The following is a 14283-nucleotide window of genomic DNA, read 5'->3' as shown; positions in this document are numbered from 1 at the left end:
ACAGGTCTGGCTCTACAAAGACAACATAACACTTTGATATATTTCATCATGCAGTTTCAGGTGAAAGTGTCAGTATAAAGAATAAAAGAGACCACAGCCTACTAGAACAAATATCTCATTTCCATACATTCTGTCACACATCACTTCACCACATTCCTCACAAATCCTTCCCTCCTCCTCCTCCTCCTCCTCCTCCTCCCCATTCTCCTCCCAATCTCTCCATCTCCAGAGAAAGAATGCCTGTCCACATGCGTTCAGAACATGCAGCAATCCGACGATCTGTCCCCGTTGGAGATCGTGGAGATGTTCGCCGGCCTCTCTTGCTTCCTCAAGGACTCCAGCGACGTGTCACAGACCCTGCTGGATGATTTCCGAATGTGCCAGGGCTACGCCTTCCTCTGCGACCTCATGCTCAGGTACGACTAAAGAGATCTCCGTGTTGTCCGCAGCTCGTAGATGCATGTTGTTTTCTGAGCTTCTCTCTCTCTCTCTGTGTGTGTATCCAGACTGGAACAGGCCAAGGAGGACGAATCGAAAGACGCGCTGAAGGACCTGGTCAACCTGGTCACCTGTCTGACCACGTACGGGGTGACGGAGCTGAAACCGGCCGGCCTGACGACCGGAGCGCCCTTCTTGCTGCCTGGATTCGTTCTCCCGCAGCCTTCCGGCAAAGGTTCTGTTCGTCGTTCCTCCTTAGATCCATCAGCTGCTTTCATTAAATCCTAAACTAGCAGCGCTTCACGAAACCGAGAAAGCCAACAGCTACAGAAAATCAAAACACTTCACAGTTTACTCAGGCTCTCGTTTTGTGACATTTGCTTCAAAGCCGTGACATTTGCCTGTAGAGCATCAGCGATATCTTTCAGTTTCATTAAACCAGCCTATCTCCAAGAGAGATTCAAGGAAGAATTTGGCAGTAGACTAGATCTCAGGCCCCACCTCTTAAATCTACAGCCCGCCACCAACTCGGTGTTGCCTAAAGCTCTAAAACAAGAGAGGAATTACTTATGGAAAAGTCTTCATGTATATACCCAAGCTGCCGTATCTCCCCCGTCAGATCTTAATCCCCGAAATGACTTTGATGCTCGGCTGATCCCGGCGAGCTTAACCTGTTGACGGGCGCCATGGCAACTCTTCTGCCCTGTCGCACCGCTGAAGACGAATGCCTGAAGCTTTCTGCATACAAATGGGCTCTCTGGGATCCAGAGATGCTGTAGTGGTTAAGAGCGTCGTCTCAGACCTCCAGTTTCACCTCAGTTGCCAAAGAACTAATCCTGTTTTACCTTAAGTGTTGTATCTTTGTCTACTCTTCTTACTATCTACCTATTTACATATTCAAAAAACACACGTACCCAAAACAAAGAACACTAAATACAGATTTTATGTATATGAATGAACTAAAGATTGAATGAATGAATAAATAAATGTACTAACTAATTATAATTATATTAAAGAGACAGCAGGAAACATAAGATGCATAAAATTGAAGAATGATAGTTTTATATCAAATATGTTTAAATGATTTTAGTTTAAAAGACGTCATTTTGGCCCTAAAGCAACTAAACATCTATGTCTTGTTGGAAACAAGAACAAGAACAGTCTCTCAAGATTGGATTTGGCCACTAGTGTTTGTACTTATTTATTATACATATACGTAATGTATATATTAGTAGGCATCATGTGTTCTCGAGCTTGTAAGACAGTTTTATGCATATGTTAGTAATTTATTTAAGTGCCTTTTGTAGTATATTAAATCAGGCTCAGTTCCTCCCTTGACTTTCATTAATTTACTGTCTTTCTTTCTTACTTACTCATTTATTTCAATCCAATATAAATAAATTACAAATATGACATTTTTATCTATCTATTTTGTGTCTTGCCTGGTGAGGTTTCATTCTGGGTTTGCTAGCATCCATTTTTTAAGCTTTGTTTGGACTGAAGTTTTTAGGAAAGTACACACAGATTGTCACGTCCAGCCCCCCCCACCTCCCTCCCCAATATTGCACACAGGAGCAAATGCAGATTAACCTCACACACCACGGCACTAACACATTGGAGCTGTGCTACCGCACACACACACACTTTACCCACCTAATGACAGCTCCAGCTGTGTGCAGAGTCATTACCAGAAGCCATCACGGTGCGAGAGTCCGCTTACATGCCTTATTAGCTCACCACATTCACTTAACAGCCGTCTGTGTTTCGGTGTGTGTAATGGCACATTTCAGTGTAGGTGTTTTGTATGTCTTCCTACGTGTGAGTGTGTGTGTGAGAGAGGGAGAGAGAGAGAGAGACAGAGAGAGAGAGAGGGAGTCTATGTTTATACGTTTATCCTGTAAAGAACTACTCATTAAAACAGAGGTCAGATCATGTGTGTAGTGTAGTTTATGCATAATGTCCGTCTTTCATGCGCTTGCATTTAATCCATGTTCTACTTTTAGTGAAATATCTTGACAACTATTGATAGATTGCCATGAAAATTGGTACAGACATTCATGTTCCCTGCAGGATCAATTGCAGTAACAGAAGTGATCCTTTGATTCTTCATCTAACGCCGTCGGGTCAAATTTTCTGTTTGTCCAATACTTTCTGCAGAACTATCGACCTTCCTATCAGCCTCGACTCTACTTTGTGTTTTGTGCTGATTAGCAACATTAGCATGCTAAAATGCTAAACATGGCAAACATTATAATACCTGCTTATAACATCTGCGTTGTCTATGTGAGCATGTTAGCATGCCGATGTTAGCATTTAGCTTGCAGCCTCACAGCAAGACTCTTGGTCTTGTTCAATATTGACCAACATAGATTAAATTCTTCCTTATAAAAAGAAAAAAATAGTTTGAAAATTTAGTTAACCGTGACTAATTTACTATCAACAGGCAGCCCGGTCTTGCGTGCCTTCATTAGCCAATCATTGTTTGCTGTCCGTCCAACAAAGATGTGTAACAAAGCTAAATATAACTTTCTGTCTCCTCAAGTTGCAATCACTGTGCTAAACTTTCTCCTAGTTCCCTGAAGGTGCCCATTTAAAGCAAACTGGAGGTCATAACTGGGTTTTATGTTTCATTTTAGCAAATACTATATTGTACAAAGGCTGTGAAGGAGGCTGTGAGTGTGCAACCTTTCTCATTTTCTCAGTGTCACTCTTCCTGTAGAGACTGTGTCTTCAGGTTTCATGTCCCTTTGAGACATTTTCTTATGTAACGTCAGGAATGGTTTCAGATATCTGCTCTTAGTTTAAGCAGGGACGTTTCAAGGCCAAAACAATAGGTTTTTGTATTGTTGGATTAAGGCCAGCGGAGTCATATGTAGGTCTTTAGTCTGTGAAATGATCTTGCGTCATTAGCCGCCATATGTTGCTGTGTGTGTCTGTCAGCGCTTTTAATCCTCGACACTCAAGTACTTAATGATTTGCATATTGACACTAAATATTTACACAACTGCTGAGTCGATTAGGCTCGGTTAATTTATATTTGTGTCGTCATCATGACAAACGCTTATTTCCTTCTTCTGTTTCATGTCTTCTCTCGCAGGCCACACAGTGCGTAACATCCAGGCCTTCTCTGTGCTCCAGAACGCCTTCCTGCGGGCGAAAACAAGCCGCCTGGCCTGCATGCTACTCGACGCCATCGGAAACATCTACGCCGCAGAGCCAGCCAACTACTTCATCCTGGAGTCGCAGCACACCCTCTCACAGTTTGCCGAGCGCGTTGCCAAGCTCCCCGAGGCCCAGACGAAGTACTTCGAGCTGCTGGAGTTCGTCGTCTTCAGCCTCAACTACGTGCCGTGCAAAGAGCTGTTCAGCGTGAGCGTGCTGCTCAAATCCAGCACGTCGCACGCCTGCAGCATCACGGCCGTCCGCACGCTGCTGAAGCTCGCCAGGCACGACCCGGTGTTCAGCGACGTGCTGCGGGAGGTCGGCCTCCTGGAGGTGCTGGTAAACCTGCTGCACAAGTACGCCGCCTTGCTGAAAGACCCGACGTCGCAGCAGCCGCACAATAATGACCAAGGTGAGTTAGCGTACTCTTCAGTCACAGCCAGGTGATGCTCAAGTGGAAGTAATTTAACATATATTTGTCATAAAATTAATTAATCATGACATATATAAATTATAACAGTGCGCAGCATGGTTTTAAATGTGCGTTTTGTACTCTCTGTGTACATTTAATGCGATCAGATGCTTTCTACAGCTGATCACTTCTCTCTCTCTCTGTGTCTCCAGCTGACTGTAAGAACAGCACAGTTGCAGAGGAGCAGAAGCAGTTGGCCTGGCTGGTGATGGAGACGCTGACTGTGCTCCTGCAGGGCTCCAACACCACTAACACTAATGCAGGTAACATACAGTACAGTAACGAAACTCATCATAATTAACTTTTAGGTAACCTTTTATCAAGGCGCTTATAAATGTCATAACTTAATTCAATCAGTAGCGATAAGAAAAAAAGCTTTAAAGAAGACTGACCTCACTTTAAAGGGTGTTCCATCATCTTTGTAAGGTTGGATTAGGCTAAATTTTCTATGCCAGAGGGACACGTTGAGCTAATAATAATAATAAAGCATTTAAACTGGACATTTACTTATATGATGTCCCAGTGCAGCTGCATGTGATTTGATTTATGCTGTGCAGGATGTTTTGCAGGAACAGACTGTCAGTGAAGGACACCGCCTGTTGCCGGTGCCATTACAACTGATGATGCATAAATTATACTTTTAGGCTTTAATTATCAAGTTCATCAAGTTTGAGACCTTGGATGCTGCCCATCAGTCTCTGACACTCTCTGTGTTTATGTGTGTGTGTGTGTGTGTGTGTGTGTGTGTGTGTGTGTGTGTGTGTGTGTGTGTGTGTGTGTGTGTGTGTGTGTGTGTGTGTGTGTGTGTGTGTGTCTCAGTCAGCTGTAGAAATGTGATGAGTCACAAAGATACCCGACAAAGCTGCACACCGACAGCTCAGAGCTCTCTCTCTCTCTGCGACCTTGACGACCGGTCGCTTTCGTCAGAAAAACACGATGATGACGATGTGTGTGATATTTGTAGCACTCCGCTCTGACACGTCGACTACATTCACACTTGTGATGAGTGTAAGAGTAGAAAGAAATTAAGTGTGTCACCAAAATTACAAGAATGCCAAAGCTCAGGGTCAGAGCCACGACACCCCATCAGTAAAAATATTCCAATTATACATTTTAGCTTCTTCTAGTAGAATGAAAAAGATCACCAACAAATTAAATGGATTATTGTTACGTTTACATATGGCGTTATCCACATGATGAAACATGAGAAACAAACCTTAACAAACCCTTCAATTCAAATAAACAAAACTTAACCAAAAATAAACCTTATGAAGGTCTAAAAGCAGCATCCAGTACAGTCGGTGGAGCAAGCAAAGGTCAAATGTTGATCTGAGTACATTTCACCAAAAATTTGACATCACTTTCACTTAACAAAAGGCATCAAAAGCATTAAAATGGTTGTGAAACTGTGGGACATTTTGCAGAAAAGTGATTCTTAAATGGAATAAAAGAAACATTAAAAAGACTATATTTCTGTCTCCTTCTTCCTCCTTCTCTTCCAGCCCTCTTCAGGGAGTTCGGTGGCGCTCGTTGCGTTCACAACATCGTCAAGTACCGTCAGTGTCGGGAACACGCCCTGCTCATCATCCAGCAGCTCGTCCTGTCGCCCAGCGGAGACGACGATATGGGAACTCTGCTCGGCCTCATGCACTCGGCGCCGTCCAGCGAACTACAGCTGAAGACCGACATACTGCGGGTAACAACACACGCTGATCTCTTTCATCTTTTTTTTTTATGGTTTCATCGTCATCTCTTTTAGATTTTGTCTTGTGTAGCTAAGACGAGCTTTGAAAGTGAAGATGTGGAGGAAAGTAAAGTCTGTAATTTGAAGAAATCAATATGCATTTGAAGGCCTGCATACGGTAATTGCTTCAAACCAGGGGAACCAAGGTTCACATTAAGGCGTACACACGCGCACACACACACACACACACACACACACACACACACACACACACACACACACACACACACACACACTGGATAAGAAAGAGAATGGCGGCTCAGTTTTTTTGAAGCATAATTGCATTTTCAAATTCCAAAGCTTCAGACGAGGTAATTCTCACGCTTTCTGAAGGCTGCGGTTGGATTAACCCGTCAGCATTTTGCTCCTAATTCACTAATCAGGGATTTTAATGATCACTCTAAAAAAAAAAAAAAAAAAAACCCAAATGCTGCAAAGAACTTGGAAATGTACTGTATCAAATCCAGTTTAAGAGTAAAATAATTTTTCCTCGCTCGTTTTCAGGGTTTAGAAACTGTTGACAGTAACACACTATGGATGCACTAATAGATCTAAAAACTAATCTGATTAGTCTTTTGAATGTGCACATTTAACAGCAGGATGAGGAGACAGTCTAATGCTGGTAGGTTGCATTTCATTTTAAAGGCCTTTACATGGTGAACACCCCAAAACCAAACATTTACCAACACATAGTCTGAGCCTGGTGGTAATTTCCCAGATTGGAAGACAGGAAGAGGATGTCTTCAACATCCTGTGATTGGTGTTAAAATCGCTGTGCTGAGTCTGGCAGTTCTTCTAATGCAGCAGGAAACAGCTGGATCAGCGAAGCACTGTATCACAGTTTTTACTTCTCTTTTATTCACTCTCCGTCCAACAGGTTGAGTCATTATAGCTAAAGCTTTTGAAATTTGTACTGGAGGTGTAGGCGTAATGATCACTGATCACATGATTTATATTTGTATTTGTATATTTATAAGGTGATACTGTTATAGTAATTGAAAAACAATGAACAAAAACAACAAAGTGCTCTTGCTAGATTTGTTCAAGGCTCAAAAGTTTAAAAGCTCTGGTAAAAGCTCTTAAAAACAGTTATTGGAGAAAATAACCGCACAGCTTTGTGTGTTTTCTGCTAATCCAGCAAAAATAAATACTTGACAGATCATTTAATTGATGCAGACATGATCTAAAGTCAAGTTCATCTCAGCCAGCTCGTCTGTTACAGCTCTGCACCACCTCCATTTTCCATCTTCCAAGTTTTCTTTTGCCTGAAGAGGTCAAATTCAGTGCAACTTTCGGGATGTGATCTGCCTTCACTCAAAGCACATGACCCAGCTACTTCTGCCTGAATTGATGTTGCCATAAAACAGTCCTGACCGATGATTTACAAAACTGCCGTCGATGGCCAAATACATCCAGAGATATTAAAGGGAGAGCTACCTCAGTATTGACAGTATGGCAAAAGTCTCTGACAGTACACAAATCTGCATACTGACTTATTGTCCAACTATGTGTCAGTGAAGAATAATTTACTGTATTTGAGCAACTTTAACTGACATCTTGAAGCTTCATTTCACCCAAATTATAATCAAGCATTTTTGCAATAGAGTGGAGGTCAAGGACATTTTATTTGGTTTGATGAACCATCAAAAACTCATCACAGCAGCATTTTTATTCCAGTTGAAATGTTTCTGATTCTCTGGATAAGACACAGACCTCACTGACAGTAGTTTCCATTAGAGCTACAAATATTCTACTGAAGAAATAGTCACTAGGAACTCTGATCTATCAGCGACACAGCGTTTCTTTTGAGGTTTTCATCAGCGGCCACTCAGTTGCAACATAATATTTAAAAACATATTTAATTAAAAAACTTTAGTCAAATACCTCTAGAGGTGTTTGTTGTTGGTTTTGGATGAATTGACCCTTTACAATCTTGAAATACAGTTGATTTTTCTTAATGAGATGTTACCATACTGAATACATGCCAACATTTGCCAAATTATTAGCTGAGTGATATATAAACACCATTACATCGCCATGGATACCATAGTGAGGTTTTGACTGTACTAATGTTACTGTGTTGTACTTACAATAAGCACTGACCTGCTCTAGAAAAAAAACTGTACATGTACATTTTCAGAAATAATAACTTATCAAATCATACACCTTGTTTTTGTCATATCATCCCAAACTTTGTACCAAAAAGAGAAGTTTAGAATTCATTCAGTCAATCATTCAGAACTAGTATTGAAACAGCCGTGTTTTCCCTGAATGCGACACAGCGTTTCTTTTGAGGTTTTCATCAGCGGCCACTCAGTTGCAACACAATATTTAAAAACATATACAGCCTAATACCTCTAGAGGTGTTTGTTGTTGGTTTTGGGTGCATTGACCCTTTACAATGTTGAAATACAGTTGATTTTTCTTAATGAGATGCTGCCATACTGAATACACACCAACATTTGCCAAATTATTAGCTGAGTGATATATAAACACTAAGTTATATCACCATGCTGAGGTTTTGGACTGTACTAATGTTATTGTTTTGTACTTACAATGTAAATTTTGAGAAATAATAACCATAATCATACACCTGGTTTTGTCATATCATTCCAAACTTTGTAGCAAAAAGAGAAGTTTAGAAATATTCATTCAGAACTAGTGTTGAAACAGCCGTGTTTTCCCTGAATGTGTCTAGAACACACTTCACCTGCGTCATTATTTCACTTTTTTTACTTTTAATTGAAGACGTCGCCTGTCACAGCCATCGGATGCTCACAGGCTGTTTTTAGGTCCCCCCTCCCCCAAAAAAACTCATATCTAGGTCACAGTTTGATGTTTCATTATAGGTTACTTGCAAAAGCGAACCATAAAACTTTGGGAGAAATAAAAGAGGAAAAAAAATTTCAGTCAGTTCGGTGCGGCAGAGAAACCCCTGAGGGGCTCATAAATACGTCTCGGCGCGAGAAGAAGAATGAGAGGAAAAGAAGTTGATGAATAGCGACATGACTGAATGAGGTGACAGAAAGCAAATAGCATGAAAACTCACAAATGTGGGTGAATAAATGAGAAACAAAATAAGTGTGTGAAGTAAAGTGAGCTAAAGTGACGCAGGGAAAGTGAGATGGAGGGTGAAACCAGAAGAAAAACATACACGTCTACATTTACAAGTCATATTTATGTGTTATGTCCTTGTAATTAGCTTATTATTATTGTGAAATTAAGAATATTTACTGTAAAAATCTTGATAAAACTCTAATTATCTGTCTTTCTTCTTCTTCAGGCCTTGTTGGCGGTATTGCGTGAGAGTCACCGCACCCGGACGGTATTCCGTAAGGTGGGCGGCTTCGTCTACGTCACCTCGCTGCTGGTTGCCATGGAGCGTTCGCTGTGCCAGCCGCCGCGTCACGGCTGGGAGCGCGTCAACCAGAACCAAGTGTTCGAGCTCCTGCACACCGTCTTCTGCACGCTCACCGCCGCGATGCGCTACGAGCCCGCCAATTCACACTTCTTCCGCACGGAGATCCAGTACGAGAAGCTGGCTGACGCTGTAAGGTAAGGACATGTTCACGCAGCGCTCGTATTACCTGGAGTTCTCTTTAGATTTATAAAAATTGCATAAATCATCTGTCATCTGAATCCTGTGCAAATTTGCAAAGTCTCCGTGTTTGTTTTTTCTGTGGATCTCTCATATTTTTTCTTTTTCTTCTAAATAGAGAATTAAGGAGGCTGTGAATGATTAATGAGAACTTTGATAAGATTTTCAGTGCAATATCTGGTGAAGGTTTGGTTTTGCTGCTCAGCACAGAGGCTGATTCAGTTTTTTCAATTAAATGTTACTTAAGAGAATTTACTTAAAGGTTCTCTGTGGATATATATATATAAATATATATATACATATCCAGTGTTTCTCACCAAACTCATTGTTTGCATCATTTTCCTCATAAAACATTTGCAGAGCGGATTTCAAAGTCTAATCCTGTTTTGTTTACATCCTTGTTTACTTGCTAGCAGTTTTCTTCCTCTTCGCCTTTACTTGCACTTTGCTGCTACAAGATTTGGCAGGACTGTGTATCACGACTCTTACATGAACCCAGCACATGCATTCTCATGTGATACAAACAAAACAGGTTCCCACTCTTAAAAATAGTGCTCTGTAGCACCACTGGTAGTCAAAAACTCAACAGGATGTCCTTAAAGTTGACTTATTTAAAGGTTCCCTGTGGAGATGTTGAGCTAGTAGCGCTAATAGCAATGCACCAACAAAAGCAGAGGAGAAGAAGACTACAAGCCATGAATGTAAACAATGCAGGATTTAAAATACTTAAAGTCTACTCAAAAAAATATGTTTTTCTTCTTGCCTGTACAGTTGGATGTTTGAGCTCTAGTGTGCAGAATGATGTATGTGCAGAGTTTGACACTAGAAGGCTGTTTTTTTTGTTGTTTTTTTACATTCATCTGCTGAAAGTGGAAAGTTTCTCTGAGTTCACTGAAAATCTCATTTTAAGGGTCGAGCCTACATGCATTATTTCTGACATCTCAAATAGTTTGGAGGCCAGTCGTGATCCAGTAAACAACTTATTGAAGTATGATATGGAAACTTTTTTGTTAAACCCTCAGCAGACTTTATGATGTGTGAACTTGATGCACTCATCACAAATTTGGGGGTCAAAAGGTCACTAGAGTGCATGTAGCTTTGTTTAGTACCACTCTACTGCTGTAGTAACGTTGCATAGAGGCAGGATAGTGCATGAAGAACCTCTGACGTCCCAAAGGACAACATCTAGGCAGCGTCTTTCATGATTTTTTTATATGTAATATTTTGTGGTCTATTCGTCTTCCTTAAAACCAAACTGTCCTCAAGATTACCACTTCGTCTGTCTCTCGCTCTCCAGGCTGCTGGGGTGTTTCTCAGACACTAAGAAGCTCGGTGCCACAGGCGTGTTCCCCTCCAACTCTCAGCCTTTCCAGAGGCTGCTGGAAGACGAGGCCGCACCTGGAGGCTGTGCAGGAGAAAGCGTCTGTCCCACGCTCAAACACTGCAGCAAGCTCTTCATTTACCTGTACAAGATGGCCACGGACTCTTTTGACAGGTCAGTGGATTACAAGAACGGGGCATCATGATGTTTGAAGTATAGTGATTAACAATGATTATTTAAGTTGTGTACAGCGAATCAAGCATGTGCATTTTACTGAATATACTACATGCACAGTGTGATCTTAGAGGCTAAAAACTGAATTGCAAACACCTGTAGCAGGAAATCTGTTCACACGTATGGACAGCATATATCATATGCATGTTGGAGTTTAGAGTCTGTTAGTAATGTGTATATCGTGCTACAAATAGGGTCAGAAGGGCCAAATACAATTGAATTCCACGTGTTCCTGCAGAGGATCGAGATGTTTCTTTTGGCCTCCTTTGATTCTTAAAAGATCAGATTCTTCAATTCAAGATTCAGGATCCAATTCATTGAATCTAAGAGGAATTTTATTTTGAAAAACAACTCTGCCGTACAAACACAAGTATGATCAAATGACCTGTTTCATCTTAAGCTGACATACTGAAGCACAGTGAGCAGAGATGACTGAACCTTGAGGACGTATTTGTTCAAATTCTAATTACTTTTCTTGATATTATGATCAAATATTTGCGGTACAAAGTTAACTGAGCGCATCCTCTACAAACATAATTTGCAGCTACTGTGAAAATCGGTACACGCGTATTAAACTGTTAAAGAAATAATAGTAATTCTCTGAAAATTAACTGCAAAATGTGTGTAACCTGTTTTCATTTTGTCCAAGTGAAAACTTGGACAAAAACACTTCTTCATGGGTTCAGACGAGTCAGCAGCTTCTCTGTGGACTCAAAGTGTTGAAGCGGCTCCACAGCCGCGTTCGTGTTTACCTCCAGCATGTGTGTCTTCATCTGCAATAGCCAAGTCGGTCTCAAAACTCAGACATTTAATCAAGAGGCTCACTGTGGTTCTGAGTCAGCTGCGCAGCCTGATGGTGTTGCCATGACGCCAGAGTTACAGATTTTGACACCGGCGTGTACATTTTTTAATATTCAGACATGAGTTACCGCTGTGATACCGTGGAAATACATGACAAAGACATCAAGAAGACTGCAGGGGAAACATATTTTTGAAGTGGGTCGGGATTGAGTTGATTCTGTTCCCAGCTGATTGATTAGATTAAGAAACAAACTGCCTCTTCCTCCTCCTCTTCTTCTTCTTCTTCTTCTGTTCCACCTGGAGGTTACAATCAAAAGAGAGAAACGTGTTTGCTGGAAGTATTAAACTCCCATCGAGTTAAACGCCAGTTTGCCGGCTCTATTAAACTTTAAATCCTCGGTCGTCGTGACGACACTAAATGCTCATGTACGGTTCTAGCTGGCGTCGTGCATGAGCTCCAGCTGTAGCTCTGTTTCTGTTTCCTGTCTGCTTTCCACTAACAGCTTCTTTCCCTTCTTTTCTTTCTTTCTCTTTTTCTTCCTCTTAACCTCTGGCGCTGTCTGGCTGTTCATCCTCGGTCTGGTCCATCTGCACGACTGCGTGTGTGTGTGGGCGTGTGTGTGTGTGTGTGTGTGTGTGTGTGTGCACATGGGTGTCTTTGTACTTGCGCTTTCATGTCTTACGCATGTTCACCCACATCTGTTTCTTTGTTTTTTTTGTGCGGATGTGTTCGTGGGTGTGTTTTTTTTTAAACGTCTGCATGTGTGTGTGACTGTGCACTTTCTTTTTTTGGCATTTGCGTGTGCGTATGTCCGAATGTGTCTTCCTGTGTTTGCGTGTGTGTGTGCGTGTGAATGTGTGCACTGCCATGCAGTCGTGCGGAGCAGGTGCCTCCCTGCCTGACTCACGAGACCTCGCTGCCCTCGCCGTGGGGCACGCCAGCACTCGCCAGGAAGAGGTAGCTACAGCGCTCTGCCACTTTTCTCACCTTCATCACCTTCCTCTCCCATTTCCCTCACCTTCAGTCGACACTAAGAGTGCCCACTAGTGGCAAAATAACTACGAACTTTTCTCACTTTCATGCAAATCTTTTGGTAAATCATGAAAATGTGGTTAGAAATCTGAAAAAGACTTCCTGATTTAAAAAAACAAACAAAACAAAACATATCTATGAGAAAAACCGAGTGAGAGTGAGAAGAAGTTGGGTTTTTTTGTCAGCTAATAATATCTTAAATTGGAGGTTTTTAATCTGATAATTAAAACAATGACGTATAACTCTGTCTTCAAACTGCTTGTTTTGTCCGACCAAGAGTCCAAACCACAAAGTTTCAAATTACAATGAGAAAGAACGCTGTACGTTTGTTGGTTGCTGCTTTTCCTGGTCTTACTCACTACTAAATTGTGATGACAATGTGTCTTTATTCTGATGTTTTATAGACCGAACAATTTATATATTAATCAAACACTAAACTGGCTGATTAGCTGATAATGAAAATGCTCATTTGAGAAGCTGGGACCAAAGAAAAGTTGGTACGGTTGCTGATAAATGACTAAAACATTAAACCGATAATCAAAATTGTAGTTCTTTTCTTATTGATTCTTATCATTTCAGCACTTAGTTTCCATTTCTCCCAAGGAAAAAAAAATAGCTTAACAAAAATACTGCATCTGTTTTTTTTTGAAGAATGACTTTGAGGAATGACTCAAAGCTATTTTTAGGTGTTAAGCCGCTGCACCTGTCCGCATGAGTCTGCTCTGACTCGGCCTCGGGACATAAAAGCTCTCCTCGTTAGTACTGTACAGTGGACAGTATCTCTGGGTTCAATTCCCTGATGGGAAGAGACTCTTTAGCTACGACTACAAACACACAAACTTGTACTTTTCTCTTATTGAGAACTATAAGAAAGCATTTTTACTATAAACTTGATGATCTTTCTGGTGACGAAGAGACGGAGCAGCAATAAAAAATTCAGTGGAAAATCAGCTCCATGTGACAAACCAAAATAAACTTTGATAAATAGTTTACAGAGACTAGACTATTCTTGTCACCACATCAGAGAAATAGATTTCTCTCTACTTTAATTGAAACAGTGTTTCACAGCTACTTTCAGGCAGAGAAAAGCAGACGGAATAACTCTCGGTGTAAAGTTGGCATTTTTCTTCTCAACAAATTCCTCCTCCCCCTCCTTTACTCCTCTCAGCTGAACCCAGACTCTTTGAATTTCATTTACTGAAAGAAAACAGTCAGTACATTTAAAATATACTTTACTGAGCTATATAACAGTCAAGGTGACACTGGGGGGGGGGGGGGGGGGGGGGGCCTCCTCTTAGTAGTCTCACCTTCTGCCTGTCTGGATCAGCTCCAACAATGCATATTCATGAGGGAGACTAATCTGACAATTAGAGTAGATAAGGTTCTCGTCCTTGTTTCTGTACTTGACTATAATCTATTCTTTCTGCACATAATTGCTTTTTTTTTAAAAAAATGCTATTTTTTTTACATTTGTACCATC

At 41.2% G+C, this 14283-nt stretch overlaps 1 protein-coding gene across 5 annotated transcripts in view; it reads left to right on the top strand.

The window, feature by feature from the left end:
* wdfy3 (WD repeat and FYVE domain containing 3) overlaps positions 1–14283 on the top strand; it is a 106942-nt gene that overhangs the window by 34364 nt on the left and 58295 nt on the right. For all 5 annotated transcript variants that reach the window (XM_042420784.1, XM_042420782.1, XM_042420780.1 and 2 more), the window contains exons 7-13: positions 230–416; positions 507–673; positions 3536–4012; positions 4225–4335; positions 5575–5768; positions 9100–9371; positions 10712–10909. In XM_042420784.1, the coding sequence (XP_042276718.1) occupies positions 230–416; positions 507–673; positions 3536–4012; positions 4225–4335; positions 5575–5768; positions 9100–9371; positions 10712–10909 (1606 nt within the window). The remainder of the gene's footprint in view (positions 1–229; positions 417–506; positions 674–3535; positions 4013–4224; positions 4336–5574; positions 5769–9099; positions 9372–10711; positions 10910–14283) is intronic.

Source organism: Thunnus maccoyii, chromosome 9, assembly GCF_910596095.1.
Source record: "Thunnus maccoyii chromosome 9, fThuMac1.1, whole genome shotgun sequence".
In the NCBI taxonomy this organism is placed as follows: domain Eukaryota; kingdom Metazoa; phylum Chordata; class Actinopteri; order Scombriformes; family Scombridae; genus Thunnus; species Thunnus maccoyii.
The sequence above is the reverse complement of the archived record's forward strand: the minus strand, read 5'-3'. Positions and strand labels throughout refer to the sequence as shown.